The sequence below is a fragment of the Chlorocebus sabaeus genome, chromosome 18 (assembly GCF_047675955.1).
Source record: "Chlorocebus sabaeus isolate Y175 chromosome 18, mChlSab1.0.hap1, whole genome shotgun sequence".
NCBI lineage: Eukaryota > Metazoa > Chordata > Mammalia > Primates > Cercopithecidae > Chlorocebus > Chlorocebus sabaeus.
In genome coordinates this window covers 36,739,820-36,756,308 of record NC_132921.1, presented here as the reverse complement: position 1 = coordinate 36,756,308, position 16,489 = coordinate 36,739,820, and the positions used below count along the sequence as shown (strand labels likewise).

The 16,489-nt window shown below is 39.6% G+C and overlaps 1 protein-coding gene across 4 annotated transcripts in view; it reads left to right on the top strand.

Annotated features, from left to right (window-relative positions):
- The window catches only part of ARK2N (arkadia (RNF111) N-terminal like PKA signaling regulator 2N), a 97,766-nt gene that overhangs the window by 35,865 nt on the left and 45,412 nt on the right, over window positions 1–16,489 (top strand). For all 4 annotated transcript variants that reach the window (XM_007974143.3, XM_073006343.1, XM_007974142.3 and 1 more), the window contains exon 2: window positions 10,691–11,475. In XM_007974143.3, coding sequence (XP_007972334.1) covers window positions 10,761–11,475 — 715 coding nt within the window. In that variant the 5' untranslated portion in view covers window positions 10,691–10,760. The remainder of the gene's footprint in view (window positions 1–10,690; window positions 11,476–16,489) is intronic.

The following is a 16,489-nucleotide window of genomic DNA, read 5'->3' as shown; positions in this document are numbered from 1 at the left end:
GTCTAAATCTTCAGGAGGATTTCTGGTAGTGCTTGATCTTTGGTAAGATTCCATTAATCAAGGTCCTTTCTTACAATCTAAGTCTACAGGAAGTTGTTAACAATCTAAGAAGAGCATTTCGAGAAGGAATGTTTTCTCTGTGTTTTATGGGTATGTCTTATTTCCCTCCAAAAATAATTCCTTGCCTGTCAGTTTATATATGAAAACAATTGATTCACATCTTTTGAACTTTAATTTATGTTAAAGTCTCTTCTGTGTTCACTGTGGTTTTTCCCTGGATGAATTGATGTATTTAGCTATCACCTGTCCTTATATCAATGATGTCAAAATCTGTATTTCTATATTTTTGAGACCTGTGGATTGTTTTGTTTTGTATTTTCAGGACAGGGTCTCACTCTGTTGCCCAGGTGGGCATTATTTAATTCAGTGCTGCAGTCCCGGCTCACTACAGCCTTGACCTCGTGGGCTTACACCATCCTCCCACCTTAGCCTCCCTAGTAGCTGGTACTACAGGCGTGTGCTACCATGCTCGGCTAATTTTTTTTATATTTTTTTTCTATAGGTGGGTTTTTTTTTGTTTTGTTTTTTTGAGACAGAGTCTCGCTCTGTCGCCCAGTCTGAAGTGCAGTGGCATGATCTCAGCTCACTGCAAGCTCCGCCTCCCAGGTTCACGCCATTCTCCTGCCTCAGCCTCCTGAGTAGCTGGGACTACAGGCGCCCGCCACCACGTCTGGCTAATTTTTTGTATTTTTAGTAGAGATGGGGTTTCACTCTGTTAGCCCGGATGATCTCGATCTCTCTACCTTGTGATCGACCCGCCTCGGTCTCCCAAAGTGCTGGGATTACAGGTGTGAGCCACCGCGCCCGGCTGTAGGTGGGGTTTTGCCATGTTTCCCAGGCTGGTTTTTAACTCCTGGACTGAAGCGATCCTCCCACCTCTGCCTCCCAAAGTGCTGGGATTACAGGCATGAGCCACTGCCCCCAGTAGAGACCTGTGTTATGAGGATTATCCAGTCCAAATCCAAGTTGATTATTTCTCTACCACCAAGCTTTTTTTTTTCTTTTTTTTCTTTGCTCTGTCTCTTAGGCTGGAGTGCAGTGCCATGATCATGGCTCACTGTAGCCTCAATCTCCAAGGCTCAAGTGATCTCCCACCTCAGCTCCCTGAGTAGCTGAGACTACAAGCATGCACCATTATACATGGCTAATTTTTTAATTTTTTGTAGATACAGAGTCTCACTGTGTTGCCCAGGCTGGTCTGGAACTCCTGGCCTTAAGAGATCCTCCCACCCCTGCCTCCCAAAGTGCCGGGATTATAGGGCTGAGCCACTGCTTGGCCTCTACCACCAAACTTTTTACTCTTCCTGTAGTCTACCTGTAGTCACCCAAAGAGTGGTCTTCAGCCCCATTTTTTCTCTTTTAGAGAACTTCCCTGATCTGTGATGAAACCTTGTCTCCTCTCTCTTTAAAATATCTTCTCTCAAATCTGACTTTACTGATACCGTTTGATCTCATTTATGGATAATTTAAATAATATTTTCGTTTCAGACATTAAACACTTTCTCTTTGAGAATCACTCAACTGAGTTGTTGGGGATACTTAAAACACAGTCCTTGTTTTGTTTTCTCTGCCCTGCTATCAAACATTGAATTTATTCCTTTTATCTTAATGTATGTTTGTACCTTTTAACCCACTTCTCTTCATTCTCCTCTCTCTGCCATAGCCCTTTTTTTATTTTTATTTTTTTGAGACAGGGCCTCACTCTGTCACCCAGGCTGGAGTGCAGTGGCATAATCACAGCTCACTGCAGCCTTGACCTCCCAGGCTCAAGCCATCTTCCCACCTCAGCCTCCCAAGTAGCTGGGCTACAGGCATGCACCACCATGCCCAACTAATTTTGAAATTTTTAATAGAGACATGGTCTCACTGTGTTGCCCAGGCTGGTCTTGAACTCTTGGGTTCAAGCGATCCTCCCACTTTGATTTCCCAAAGTGCTGGGATTACAGTCGTGAGCCACTGCACCTGGTCAGTTCTTACTGATTTCAGTGTACACATAAGTGATCCTTCTGACACTACTCAGTAAGTTCTGTGAGGAACTCTCCTGTAAGATTTTGTCTACCACCTTACCTCAGTCACCTACTTCCATGGTTGTACCCTAACCAGGGCTTCTTGAACTATCCATTGTGAAGGACCAGCATATTTTTATTTCTAGTTCACTGTGGATTATTTTATAACATATGATAAAAATCGATTACTAGGAAGTTGAAATACTGATTTCGATTGTCGTAACAATATAAAGTTGTTATAAGTTTCTCAGTAATTACTCAGTTTCTATACTTTTTTTTTTTCTTTTTGAGATGGAATCTCGCTCTGTCACCCAGGCTGGAGTGCAGTGGTGCGGTCTCGGCTCACTGCAACTTCCGCCTCCCGGGTTCAAGCATTTCTCCTGCCTCAGCCTCCCGAGTAGCTGGGATTACAGGCGCATGCCACCGTGCCCGGCTAATTTTTGTATTTTCTGTGGAGACGGTTTCACCATGTTGGCTAGGCTGGTCTTGAACTCCTGACTTCATGATCCACCTGCCTTGGCCTCCCAAAGTGCTGGGATTACAGGTGTGAGTCACGGCGCCCTGCCTTCTATATTTCTTTCACTGCAGGTGTAGATTGATTTACAGACAATACTTTTAGTAGCATTGTTTTAGATCCTGTCAGTTATCAATAACTGTAACCCTTCCATAATCTGTTTCATTCACAGCACTCTTGGATTCTATCTTTCCAGCTCATTCTTTATAGTACCCTGATTTCAATATTTTTTGGCTCTGTTGGGATGTACATTCCATCGGCCTATCCCATTTTTAGTGCTCTGTACCTTCTTGATGTGATCATTAGAATGATTTCCTTGCATACCCTCTTGCTTCTTTCTTGCTTCGTTCTACTTGTTGGGCAAAACTAAAATTCTGGTTAAATCCAAGATTTACCTTGTTGCACTTGGATTTATGCAGCTGAACTTGAATGGAGAAAAACATATACATATATACCAGTCTTTAAGTTCATGGCTACAGTCCTTAGAGTGGGCCCTTACTATTGCCTGGAAATTATATTATAGTATATTGTACTTCCCTGGTTCCTTCACTTTCCTAGTACTGTTTCACACCTAGTCCTCTGATCAACTTCAGCACTACCTCATTCATCCTCACCTTAACTGATGACCTTGCTTTATACCTTAAGAAATTTGCAATCCAAAGAAAACATAACACAGATTCTTATAATGTTTATCATTAGTCCATGCAAAATTAGAATGATGCCTTTTTTCTTGATAATACTTTTTGTGTTAAGGTCTGTTTTGCTTATTGCAGATAAAGATGAATCACCTGGGATGGTAGTTGATTATATGGTTTTCTGTTCTTAAATCTTTTTTTTTCTTTTCTTTTTTTTTTTTTTTGGGAGATGAAGTCTCGCTCTGTCGCCAGGCTAGAGTGCAGTGGCTTGATCTCAGCTCACTGCAGCCTCTGCCTCCCAGGTTCAAGCGGTTCTCTTGCTTCAGCCCCCCAGTAGCTGGAATTACAGGCATGCGCCACCATGCCCAGCTAATTTTTGTATTTTTAGTAGAGACGAGGTTTCACCATGTTGGCTAGGATGGTCTCGATCTCTTGACCTTGTGATCCACCCAACTCGGCCTTCCAAATGCTGGGATTACAGGCGTGAGCCACCGTGCCTGGCTCTGTTCTTAAATTTTTTATGTGTCGTTATGTATGTGAAGTAGACATCAGCCAGTTACAGTATACAGTTACTTAACTACAATTGTGCAGAGTACTGTGAAGGAGGATAATGTGGGTAATATGCATTTCCTAGGGGTAATATTAGTATGTAATTTTATCAAAGGCTAAAAATATTAGCCTGTATTATTACCAAAGGATTATTCTGATTTCTGAAGGGTAGCCAGCAAGAGGATGGGCACAAAATGAAAATGACTGTGAAAGGCCAGAGATCTGGAAAAAACTCTTTTTATGTGACATTCTTGGTAGTTGGAGGGAGCTAGGGTGTGAGTGGCCCAAGATGAAAACTAGAAAGGTGGGCAGGGGTTTTGAGCAGGGGAAAGCAATCACATTTTTCCTCTTAAGTTTGTGTTAATGGTCCCATAATTTGGAAATTGAGCATTGTGAATTGTTCTGACTGTATGAACTATTGCACTCAGCAGTTTTAATCTCTGTCAGATTCTCTGTAGCAGATGTTATAATACTTCTTCATTTTTTTTTTTTTTTTTTTTTTTTTTACAAACCCCCAAGCCTGCCTTCTTTTTCACTTTGTATTAAGCTTTGCTGACCAAGAAGGAGGTCTGATAAGAACTTCCTCAACTTTTCTCTTCCAGATTTTCACAAGTAGCCTTATTCAGCTTTATACTTTACACTCCCTGTCTCCTGTTTGAGCACTGTATACTGCTTAAATTCCATGGTTTAACTCTGAACTGTACACATCTTTTGTTGTCTTAGTTTCTTAAAGAGTACAAGGACTAAAAAGTGAATTCATTTTCATTGTCCATAATTAACAACCGGTTTTTTTTTTTTTTTTTTAAAGATGGAGTCTCGCTCTGTCACTCAGGCTGGAGCGTAATGGCGTGGTCTTGACTCACTGCAACCTCCGCCTCCTGGGTTCAAGCGATTCTCCTGCCTCAGCCTCCCGAATAGCTTGGACTACAGGCGTCCGCCACCACACCTGGCTAATTTTTGAATTTTTAGTAGAGACGGGGTTTCACTATGTTGGCCAGGCTGTTCTCGAACCCCTGACTTTGTGATCCATCCGCCTGGGCCTCCCAAAGTGCTGGGATTACAGGCGTGAGCCATCATGCCTGGCCAACAATGTGTTTTTTCAGATTATTGCATATAATCTATTTTCCTCCACGTTCACCACTGATCAGAAAGCAATATATAATCCCTTTTTAAAGGGAGAGAAAAACATCAGATAAATCTCAACTTGCCTTTACCTATCCTCCTCTACCCTATCTTCTAGGACTTTAAAAATTACTTTCTCTCATAAAGATAACATATTTACCTTGTAGAAATATTGCTCTGCCTACTGTATGGAAAACAGGTTGGTGCATAGGAGAAAGACTGAGTCTGAAGAGAGACAGTGATGGTAGTCAGTACTATTGAAAATAAATGATGGAGGTTGTGTCTAGAGTGGTGACAGCGGAGATAGAGAATAGTGGACAGACTAGAAAACTGTTAAGGAGGTGAGATTGATAGGAGTTAGTGAATGATGGAAGTGGCGAATGATGGGATGCAGTGAGTAAAGAACAAGGCATTGTCAAAGATAACTCAGGTTTTTGACATGAGCAACTGAGATAATAGCAATAGTGCTATATACTGAGCTAGAGAAAGCCAGAGAAGGAGCAGAGTGGGGTAGATCAGAGATGATCTGGATTTGGATATGATGTGATTATGGTACCTTTCTAAAATCTACATATATCAACTGGGTATTTGGGTGGACTGGTATAGAGTTCAGATATCTGAGCTGGAGAAATAAAATTACTAGTCTAGGGATGGTGTTGGAAAATGTGGGTTTAGAAGAGCTCACTTTGGGCCAGGCATGGTGGCTCACCTGTAATCCTAGCACTTTGGGAGGCCGAGGTGGGTCGATCACTTGAACTCAGGAGTCTGTAACCAGCGTGGGCAACATGGTGAAACCCCGTCTCTACAAAAAATACAAAAATTAGCCAGGCATGGTGGCTTGCACCTGTAGTCTCAGCTACTTCAGGGGGCTGAGGCGGGAGGGGGGGTGGGAATAATTGGGCCAAGGAGACAGAGGTTACAGTGAGCCAAGATGGCGCCCCTGCACTCCAGCTGGGGTGACAGAGTGAGACCCTGTCTTAAAAAAAAAAAAAAAAGAACTCATGTTGGTGGATGGACAAAACACCTAGACCTAGGACTAAATCCTGAGATTTGGTAGAGGAAGTTAAGCCTACAGAGTAGACTGGGGAGGACCAGCCAGAAGAATAGAGAAACCTTGAAGCCAAAGAAAAGCATTAATTGGTTTAAAGAACAGAGTCATCAGGCATAAAATGCTGCTTAAATATTAAGTAAGATTAGGGCCAAAATATGTTGGATTTAGAGATAGGGAGGTCATTAATGACCCTGGTGATAACTGTTCCACTGGTTTTTTTGTTTTTATTTTTTGAGACAGGGTCTTGCTCTGTCACCCAGCCTGGAGCGTACTGGTGCAAACACGGCTCATGGCATCCCGGACTCCCTGGGCTCAAGGCATCCTCCTTGCTCAGTCTCCCCAGTAGCTGGAACCACAGCATGTGCCACATGCCCAGCTAATTTTTAAATATTTTGTAGAGATGGGGTCTTGCCATGTTGCCTAGGCTTGTTCCACTGGTTTGATAGAAGGAGGTGTCAGGTTGGATTGGGTTGCAGAAGGGAGTGTGAGAGTTAAGGAAATAGAAGTTTATACAGCTCTCATAATAAGATCGACTGTGAAAGAAGAGCGTGATACCTAGAGAGGGAGATGTGAGATTGAAGGTGATAGGTCGAAGGAGGATTTCAAAAATGAATGAATGAATGTTCCAGTTGGATGTGACAGGTGGTTGAGAGCCGAGGAATAATCAATAATGTAAGGTTCTAGGGAAATGAGAGGGGGATGAGCTCTAGTACTCATGTAGAGGAGGTTGCGTTTAGATTGGAGGGAAGAACAGCATGAGGGAAAGTGCTGTTCTAATAGGAAAAATGTTGTATATTTATTACTTAACTGAATGTAAATTTACAGTCAATGTTAACCCAGAGTGTTGATAGCCTTTTATGCCATTTATGTGATGCAATTCCTATTTGACAATTACATCATTTTATACTGCTAGCTACTTGACTGTTCCTACCAGAAAAACCTATTTTTTTTCCCTTGACCAAAAACAATATATGCAGTAAATAATGTGGTCATTTGGAAATATTACTCTTTATGTATGATATCATTTCTCCCTGTGGTTAGCGCACTTTGTTTTTATTCCACTGCAGGGAGTTTAGTCAGAGCTTATGTTTTCACTTTCTGTGACTTTTTTCTCCTGTATTTAATTAATTATAGCAAAATTCCACTATAGGGAGAAAGCATAGTAGAATTTATTGACTAAACTTGACCCAAGAAAAAGTCTCCTTTTTCTTCAGAAGACTTTTATGTCGGAGTGGATTTTTGAATAGATAATGCTTGTATACGTTACGAATTCAAGAGATACAAAACTGCATACCGCACTGTCTTCTCCTGTTCCCTTATTCACCTGCTTTCCTTCCCAGTTGGTATTACTATTTTCTTAAGTGTCTTTCCAAAGTCTGTGCATCTACAGGTAAACTCATGTAAATATAGTTTTGTTATTTATTTACATAAATGCTATAATGTATCTTTTTTCATTAAAATTGCGTGAGAGCTGTTTCTTATTTCTCTGTATAAAATGCTTTTTCTTTTTTAAATGGCCACATTGTATGAACATACCATGATGAGCTAACTTGTGTCCTATTTATGGTCAATACTAGTCTTTTGTGATTGATTTGAGCATATTTAAGTGGTTTTATCTGCAATACCAGTTACTAATTTAGGTAGTAGAAGTTAAATCTCAGTTAACACTCAAATTTAAGGAACTTGAAAGATAATCATTAAATTGAATGATGTGCCGTATTGTCATTTTTTTTTTTTAACAGGGAAAAACAATCTAGATTTGCTTGTGTTATCCGCACAACTTATTTCTTGAAGAAACAAGAGTTGTATGGTCATTTTAACAAATTTACTTTTCAGTCTGATGCTGTATTATGTACTTTGAACATATCCAGTGCTGCCTTCTTTCACAAATTGAGACTTTGATGCTTGTCCTATATAGCTGACATTAATTTCATCTGAGTATATTTTCTCAGATATTTTAGCCTTAAGAAGAATTTTTTTTTTTTTTTTTGAGACAGAGTCTCACTTTGTCGCCCAGGCTGGAGTACAGTGGCATGACCTGGCTCACTGCAAGCTCCGCCTCCTGGGTTCAAGTGATTCTCCTGCTTCATCCTCCTAAGTAGCTGAGATTACAGGTCCCTGCCACCATGCCCAGCTAATTTTTGTATTTTTAGTGGAGATGGGGTTTCACTATCTTGGCCAGGCTGGTCTTGAGCTCCTGATCTTGTGATCCACCCGCCTTGGCCTCCCAAAGTGCTGGGAATACAAGTGTGAGTCACCGTGCCCGACCTTGAGAAGAATCTTTATTCCAGAATATACAACTTGAATCTCCATAATATAATTAACTCTCATTTTTATTCAGTTAGAAAATCTTGGTCCCCTCCACTGCTAAATTTGGCTTAAAAAAAAAGAACTTGGGTTTATTCCTCATACCTGGGGGTATTTTGTATCTGTGAATATTTTATTTCATGTTTGTATTGACAGCATGCTTTATTTATAACAGTCTCCATTGGTTTAACTGTTACTCCCTCTGTTGGCTTTCAGAGGTGTTACATTTTTTTGTAATGGTGTCAGAAAAAATATTTATGCTGATTTTCACTTAGCTCCAACATTAGTACTATAATTGATACAAATATGTGAAATACACTGCACACAATATTGTTTTATTTATTTTTGATTCATTTTATTTGTTTTTGAGATGGAGTCTTGCTCTGTCACCCAGACTGGAGCGCAGTGGCGTTATCTTGGCTCACTGCAACCTCCGCCTCCCAGGTTCAAGTGGTTCTTTTGCCTCAGCCTCCCGAGTAACTGGGACTACAGGTGCTCACCACCATGCCTGGCCAATTTTTGTATTTTTAGTAGAGACGGGGTTTCACCATGTTGGCCAGACTGGTCTCGAACTCCCGACCTCAGGTGATCCACCTGCCTCTGCCTCCCAAAGTGCTGAGATAACAGGTGTGAGCCACCACTTCTGGCCTAGGATTGTTTTAAATTAACAAATGTTTCAGTGGCCATGAATGTTCTGGTTTCCATGAATGTGTTAAGGAAACTTAATCAGAATGCCTGTTTTATCAACAGCTGAGAACAGGGCTTTGAAAAACAAAACAGGTGTACAGAATGTTTGTATTAAGCCAAAAGTGGACTTGGCATGTTAGATCTGTTTTAAAGGATTTTTCAAGTATTTCCTAGTTTTTGTCTACTATAGATTGAACTATCAAGTTAACTTGATGGAGTGAGATGATGGAGATGCCATATTGCACCTAACTAGCATACCATATAGATTAATGGTTGTGTGTGTCTGTGACCTATGGACATGATAGTTGCTTTCTGTAATGTAACACTTACAGGGCAAGTTATTTACTTGCTTTCTATATTTAGCACCCTCTTTAAAAACCACCAGATTTTCAATAGGTTCTTGGAAACCACAACTTTAAATGGAACAAGATACTGCTGGTCTTTGAATGATGTCCTTTAGTTATAATGTTAATGAAAAAATTGGTTTTGTTAAACGTCATTTCACTTAAAGTCTCAGTTTCCAAGAACCTATTGACAGTGTTAAGTAAGGACTTAACTGTATAGGTCATAAGCTTTTGAGGTTAAATATTATGTCCTGTACCTGTATGGTTAATTGGAGTTGTATCACTCACAGTGGTGGTAGAGTGTTAGGTTTTAAATTTAGCATCCAAAGTGTAAAATGGGTGTAGAGTATTTTCTCTTAAATCCTTAATTCATTCATAGAATATACTAGGCTTTCTGGGTTCTGTATTTAGTGACCATTGTTGATAAAACATCAGTTTAAACACTAGCCTCACATTCAGCATGATGGGGTATGTGGGAGCTAGGTAGGATTGAGGAAGCATCAGATTCTGGCCTTTCATCTTAATGCTTCACTAGAGCAACTCCTATTAAGGGGACTGCAGACAAGTTTGATGCATAGTATTTGGTTGCTCATTTGCCAAATGCATGTAGTTGGAGTGTGCATGTGTTTTTGTTTTTTTTTTAAACATAAGTGTAGGGGCCAGGTGAGGTGGCTTACTCCTATAATCCCAGCAGTTTGGGAGGCCACAGTGGGTGGATCACTTGAGCTCAGGAGTTCGAGACCAACCTGGGCAACATGGTGAAATCCTGTCTCTACACAAAATGCAAAAATTAGCCGGGTGCGGTGGTGTGCGCCTATAGTCCCAGCCATTTGGAAGGCTGAGGCAAGAGAATTGCTTGAGCCACGACAACGGAGGTTGCAGCTGAGATTGCACCATTGCACTCCAGCCTGGGTGGCAGAGTGAGACCCTGTCTCAAAAAAAAAAAAACATCTGATGTTTCTCTATTGTAACTCCCCTCCTCCTACCTCCTTTCTTTTTGGATTTGAATGTAAAAGTAGTCATTCCAGGTAATGCATTTCTAGACTAGTGTTAAAGCATTCTTTTTCATTTATATCAAAGTTAATACATGCATATTAATTATATCAGAGTTTTGAAGATTTCTTTCTAGAACACTTTAAATAAAATTGTAAACTGGAAAATGTTCGTTACATGTTGGCCTTGCAAGTTCAGTAATAGTGATTAATATGGCATTTTTAGTAGCTCTGTATGCTTAGATTTTGATGGTATTAGTCCTTTGAATTTGACTGTTGATCAGAGAAGCAGATAACAATATGTATATATTTTAAAGGCCTGTGTAATGGTAAGTTTTGCCCCACCGACTTATAAAGGTAGGCATGTTGTGTTGATCAAATAATCTGGCATTCTGTTTATTGACTTTGTGTGTTTTTGTACAGGTTGCTTTCCTGTTGCATCTTTGATATCATTTCCTAGACTCTACTCCATGATTTAACTTGAAATTCTGAAATGAAGATGGAGGAGGCAGTGGGAAAAGTCGAAGAACTCATTGAGTCCGAAGCCCCACCAAAAGCATCTGAACAAGAGACAGCCAAGGAGGAAGATGGATCTGTAGAACTGGAATCTCAAGTTCAGAAAGATGGTGTAGCGGATTCTACAGTGATTTCTTCAATGCCCTGCTTGTTGATGGAACTGAGAAGGGACTCTTCTGAGTCTCAGTTAGCATCCACAGAGAGTGACAAGCCTACAACTGGCCGAGTTTATGAGAGTGACTCCTCTAATCACTGCATGCTTTCCCCTTCCTCTAGTGGTCACCTGGCTGATTCAGATACATTGTCTTCCGCAGAAGAAAATGAACCCTCTCAGGCAGAAACAGCGGTAGAAGGAGACCCTTCAGGAGTGTCTGGTGCCACAGTTGGGCGCAAGTCTAGGCGGTCCCGATCAGAAAGTGAAACATCCACTATGGCTGCCAAGAAAAACCGGCAATCCAGTGATAAACAGAATGGCCGAGTCGCCAAGGTTAAAGGTCATCGGAGCCAAAAGCACAAGGAGAGGATCAGGCTACTGAGGCAGAAACGGGAGGCTGCTGCAAGGAAGAAATATAACCTGCTGCAGGACAGTAGTACCAGTGATAGTGACCTGACTTGTGACTCAAGCACGAGCTCATCGGATGATGATGAAGAGGTTTCAGGGAGCAGCAAGACAATCACTGCAGAGATACCAGGTAGAGGATGTTTTTTAAACTGACTGTAAAGTACCTGATGGCATTCTCAGCTGTCAGGCTCAGTTAGATGAGTGACACTTGAAAAAATCCAGGAGACCTGCAGCTCTGTGTAAATTTGAAGACTGCAGTCTATTACAAGACATGGCCAATTTATAAAACCTGTTCTGAGGTTTCCAGTGCACTTTAGCACATCAGGAAAAAAAAAATTAAATGGTTAATGATAGGGACAAGATTATTTTTAAGTAATGGAATTTCTCACAAGTCTCTCTGTAACACATTACCTGAACTCCCATCATTGCCTTTTTAGCACTGCTTAGATTTAATACTCACTGTTCAGCATCATTACTGAGTACATTCTCCTCAGGAATAGGCACCTTGCTTTATTATATAGCCACTGCACTCGAGCTTATAGTGTCTGAAATAACACATTCTATCTTTTGTTAAAGTTTTCTAATAATTTTTCCTCCAAAAACAGTAGTTTTATGTGTTTTACCCCATATTCAATGCATGATAAGCTAGTTATCCTTGTTACAAATCTTTCTATATTAAGTTGTCACTCACATTGAAAAGAATGTCTTTCTGAAAAATTTTCCATTAGTTTCCCAAGCTTTAAAAAAGTTTGTTAGAAATCTGCTTGTTCTAGCTCTCATTGGTATAAGGGTCTGTAATTTATTACATATTTGGTAAATCTGCTTTCCCCATATTATTGCATCTGGTACTGTGTACTATAATACAAAGGCAGTCTTGAGATTTCATAGTGGAAGAAAGATGTATCTGAATGGCTCTTAAGTAGTGAATTCTTATTATCCAAGAGATCCTTACAATATTATCGGGAACATTTTGTAAACTATATGGCGTTGAATAGGTCATGGCAGTATTGTTTATTGCCACATTGAAGAGGGGCAAGTTCTGATTTTCTAAAGTTTTATGAGTGACTATGTTTTTTTTTTCTCTCTGGTTTTCTGAAAGCTTTCTGTATCTACATGTGAAGACAGCATATTGCTGATATACAAAGAATATTTGAAGAAAAATCATATTGGTTAATGAAATCTATAGCTTCCCAAAGTTATATAAATTCAGTAACAAGAATGATTGGTTTTAAAGCACTTTATAGATGTTGAAGTTCTGATAAAAAGTCTCGTTCATATAATATAAATATGAATCTCAAACAATCTTTAGAAATGCTTTTTACTGTTTTAATATCTCTGTTGAATTCCTTTGCTATCGTTCCTTGTAATAAAACTACCGGGAAGGGGATTTCAATGAAGCTCATCAGTTAAATGCATGAGAGAAACAGACTTTGGGGTTGTTCTAAGGCAGGTTTTAGGTATGTATTTTAGTTTTACATGTAATAATATTTGTAAGAAAAGCTTATTAATACCTGTAAAATTGTGCATTCCTATATCTTGTTCTAACCTCTTAATCAAGATCTTGATGGATCTCTTAATACAATACTTAATCCAACTTACTAAACAGGATCTTATGTAACTACCCCAATACTTTGCCTTTTTATGGAAAGGAAGAAGGTGGGTAAACAAAATTCTCTCTGAAGACAGAACCCCATTGTAAGGTGGCTTGAGAAATGTCTTCATAGGCACTTTCCCTGTTTTGCTTAAATAGGTTAGATATGCTTTGTTCATATTTTCCTAATCTTCTTTCTAATTGAGTATCTTGACTACTGCTTAAAACTTAAAACACCAGTGGTCTATTTCTTGTCTCTTCTGAATTGTGTACTAACTGAACACCAAAGTAAATTAATTTAAATCTATAGTTTGGTTTCTCTTATTCACACCATTTAGTAAGTTTGTGGCTTTTGAAATATAGTTTCCTAAGGTAATCCTGGAGAATCAAATGGTAGATCGAGGTATAGGACCACTGTATATGACTGCCTGTGTGTGTGCTGGCAGTTTTGGGAGGTGCCATTCCCATAAGACAGGTATGAATGATCTTTACTGGAATTATGCAAAGCAGCAAAGACGGAACAACCTAGAGTTCAAATATTAGGAATTTCATTTCAATTGTCCATATTGTTGTCTCTTGAAAAATTGTGACATTGTGAATTTTTAATGTAACAGTGATGTATCTTTCAGTTTCCTGAGTCACCTTATGACTTTGGGGAAGAGAGGAGGCACACTCAACGTTATAGTAAGAGCAGTTGTCGAAAAGTTGCATAAATTGTAAAGGTAGGATAAATTATGAACTGACTTGAGTTCAACAACATGGACATTCAGGTGAACTTAAGCTGGATGGGCCTAACAGAATCTCTTGGATGTTGGAACGTTAATTCAGCTGTTTACACAGAATGGAAACCAAGTGGAAAAGTAAAAACCAATTATTGCCATCCTCTTTCATTAAGGTGCAACCCATTTAGTAATTCAGAAAATACTCTATAAGCTTTTTTTGGGCTCAGCTTAAAAGTTGAAGGTGTTATCTTAAATAATTCCTATTAGGATATCCTAATACCTTAATCCTAAATGTTATGTCAAATAATTGTAACTGTTAATGCATTTTCTCTTTTAGAGAGTGCAAGTAATTAATAATGCAGACCAGTATAGTGCACGATCGTACTTTGAGTTTGATATCTGGGCAACAGATGTTTATGATGATTTTTAAAGTCAGCAGTTAATTAACTGACAGGCAGCTTAGTGTCGGCACTAGATCATCTCTCCTTAAAGGTTTTGGAAATATATTGATGTTTTAAGGATCTGTTTGGAGGTATCATATCAAAATAATACTGGCAGTACTTTCATTTGGGAGACTTAGAGATGAGTAAAGGGCATTTTATAGTAAATTTGTAATATTTTATAGTGAATTCATGTAAAAGTACTATGTGATGGTTATCTTGAATATCAAGACTTTTATCAAGTGATTTCTTTCTTTTTTTTGAGACCGAGTCTTGCTCTGTCGCTGGGCTGGAGTGCAGTGGTGCGATCTCTGCTCACTGCAACCTCTGCCTCCCAGGTTCAAGTGATTCTCCTGCCTCAGCCTCCGTAGTAGCTGGAACTACAGGCGTGTGCCACCATGCCCAGCTAATTTTTGTGTATTTTTAGTAGAGATGAGGTTTCACCATGTTGGCCAGGATGGTCTTGATCTCCTGACCTCATGATCCACTTGCCTTGGCCTCCCAAAGTGCTGTGATTACAGGCGTGAGCCACTGCGCCCAGCCATTATCAAGTGGTTTCCTTATGCATTATCTTTTTGTGCTTTGATCATTCTCTGCAATTTTATGATTAGAGCATTACTTTTAATGGGGGGGAAGTTTCTCTGTAAAGTCAGTTTTGAGACTAGCTCTATAAAATCTGTAGTTGGAGGGATTTTGATTTTAATGTAAATAATGGACATTAGCCCTCATTCAGTTTGAAAAAGTTAATTTTCTGAACATACTAACATACTTGCATGGGTATACATGGTCAGTGGGGAAAAGTTTTTCCAGTAACTGTTTTTCATAAATATTTAGCAGAGTGGACCTCCATACAGGGTACCTTTATCTTGTCTTTAATGACCTGCTTTGTGGTTAAATGCCTATTCACACTGAGGTTCCAAAAATAATACACCCCATGGTAGGTAAGAGTGAGTTGTCTTGGTTGGTTTGCCTTTGAAAATCTGATTTCTTTTGGAGAATGTCGTTGAGGGTACTGAGGACAGCTGTCTAAGTTTACTTGAATTCTCACTCCATGCAGCCAGGCTAGACCAGCTCAGCCCCACTTCAAGACAGGATCTCAGCACTCATTACCCACCCATACATATTTAATGCAGTGAGCTGCATCATGACAAGCTATCATCTTAACTCATAGTTTTTCTCTGGTAGAGATAATTATACTTATTATACTTGATCAGTTAACTCTTGCTTAAAAATTAAAAAAAATTTTTAAGTGACAAATTATTTGTAGAAATTTTTGAAAATAGAAAAATGTGAAGTAGAAAATTAAAATCACCCATAATTCTGCTTTTGTTAACATTTGAATATGTTGTCTTCCATGGTATATAACAAAATTTGTCTGGATATTGTGTATGTCATCCTTTCCTTCTTAGCATTGCATTTTGAGCGTTTAACTAGAGCACTAAATATTCTCCCTAGAACATACGGATTTTGAATAATTTAGCTAATCATAAAAATAACTTCCCTAATGTTGGTCCTTTGGGCTCTTTTAAGTTTTTGCTGTTATGAGTTAAGGGTATGAACACTTAAGGCTCTTGACCACATACTGCCATACTGCTTTTAAAAAATAATTAAGTTGAGTGCAATGGCTCACGCCTGTAATCCCAGCACTCTGGGAGGCTGACAGGTGGTTCACTTGAGGCCAGGAGTTCGAGACCAGCCTGGTGAACATGGTGAAACCCCATCTCTACTAGAAATAACAAAAGTTAGCTGGGCATAGCAGCACGTGCCTGTAGTCCCAGCTGCTCCAGAGGCTGATGTGGGACGATTGCTTGAGCCCAGGAGGCAGAGGCTGTAGTGAACTGTGATTGAGCCTCTGCACTCCAGCCTGGGTGACAGAGCAAGACTCTGTCTCAAAAAAATCCAAATAAAAACAAAAATAAGTTTATTTCACCCAGGAGCTTGAGTGTTCATGCATTGTATTCTTGCTGTGGAATATTAATTTTTTTAAAAAGCTTGCTGATTTGATAGAAGAGTGATATCTTGCCGATGTGGTGTCTCACGCCTGTAATCCCAGCACTTTGAGAGGCTGAGGCAGATGGATTACCTGAGGTCAGGAGTTTGAGACCAGCCTGGTCAACATGGTGAAACCCCATCTCTATGGGGAGAAAAAAAAAAAAATTGGCCAGGCGTGGTGGCATGTGTCTGTAATCCCAGCTACTCGGGAGACTGAGACAGGAGAATTGATTGAACTTGGGAGGCAGATGTTGCAGTGAGCTGAGGCACGCCACTGCACTCCAGCCTGGTTGACAGCAAGACTCTATTAAAAAAAAAAATGGTATTTTGATGTTAATTTGCATTTCTTTGATCACTACTGAAGCTGAAAAATGTTTAGCGATTTGTATTCGTTTGGTA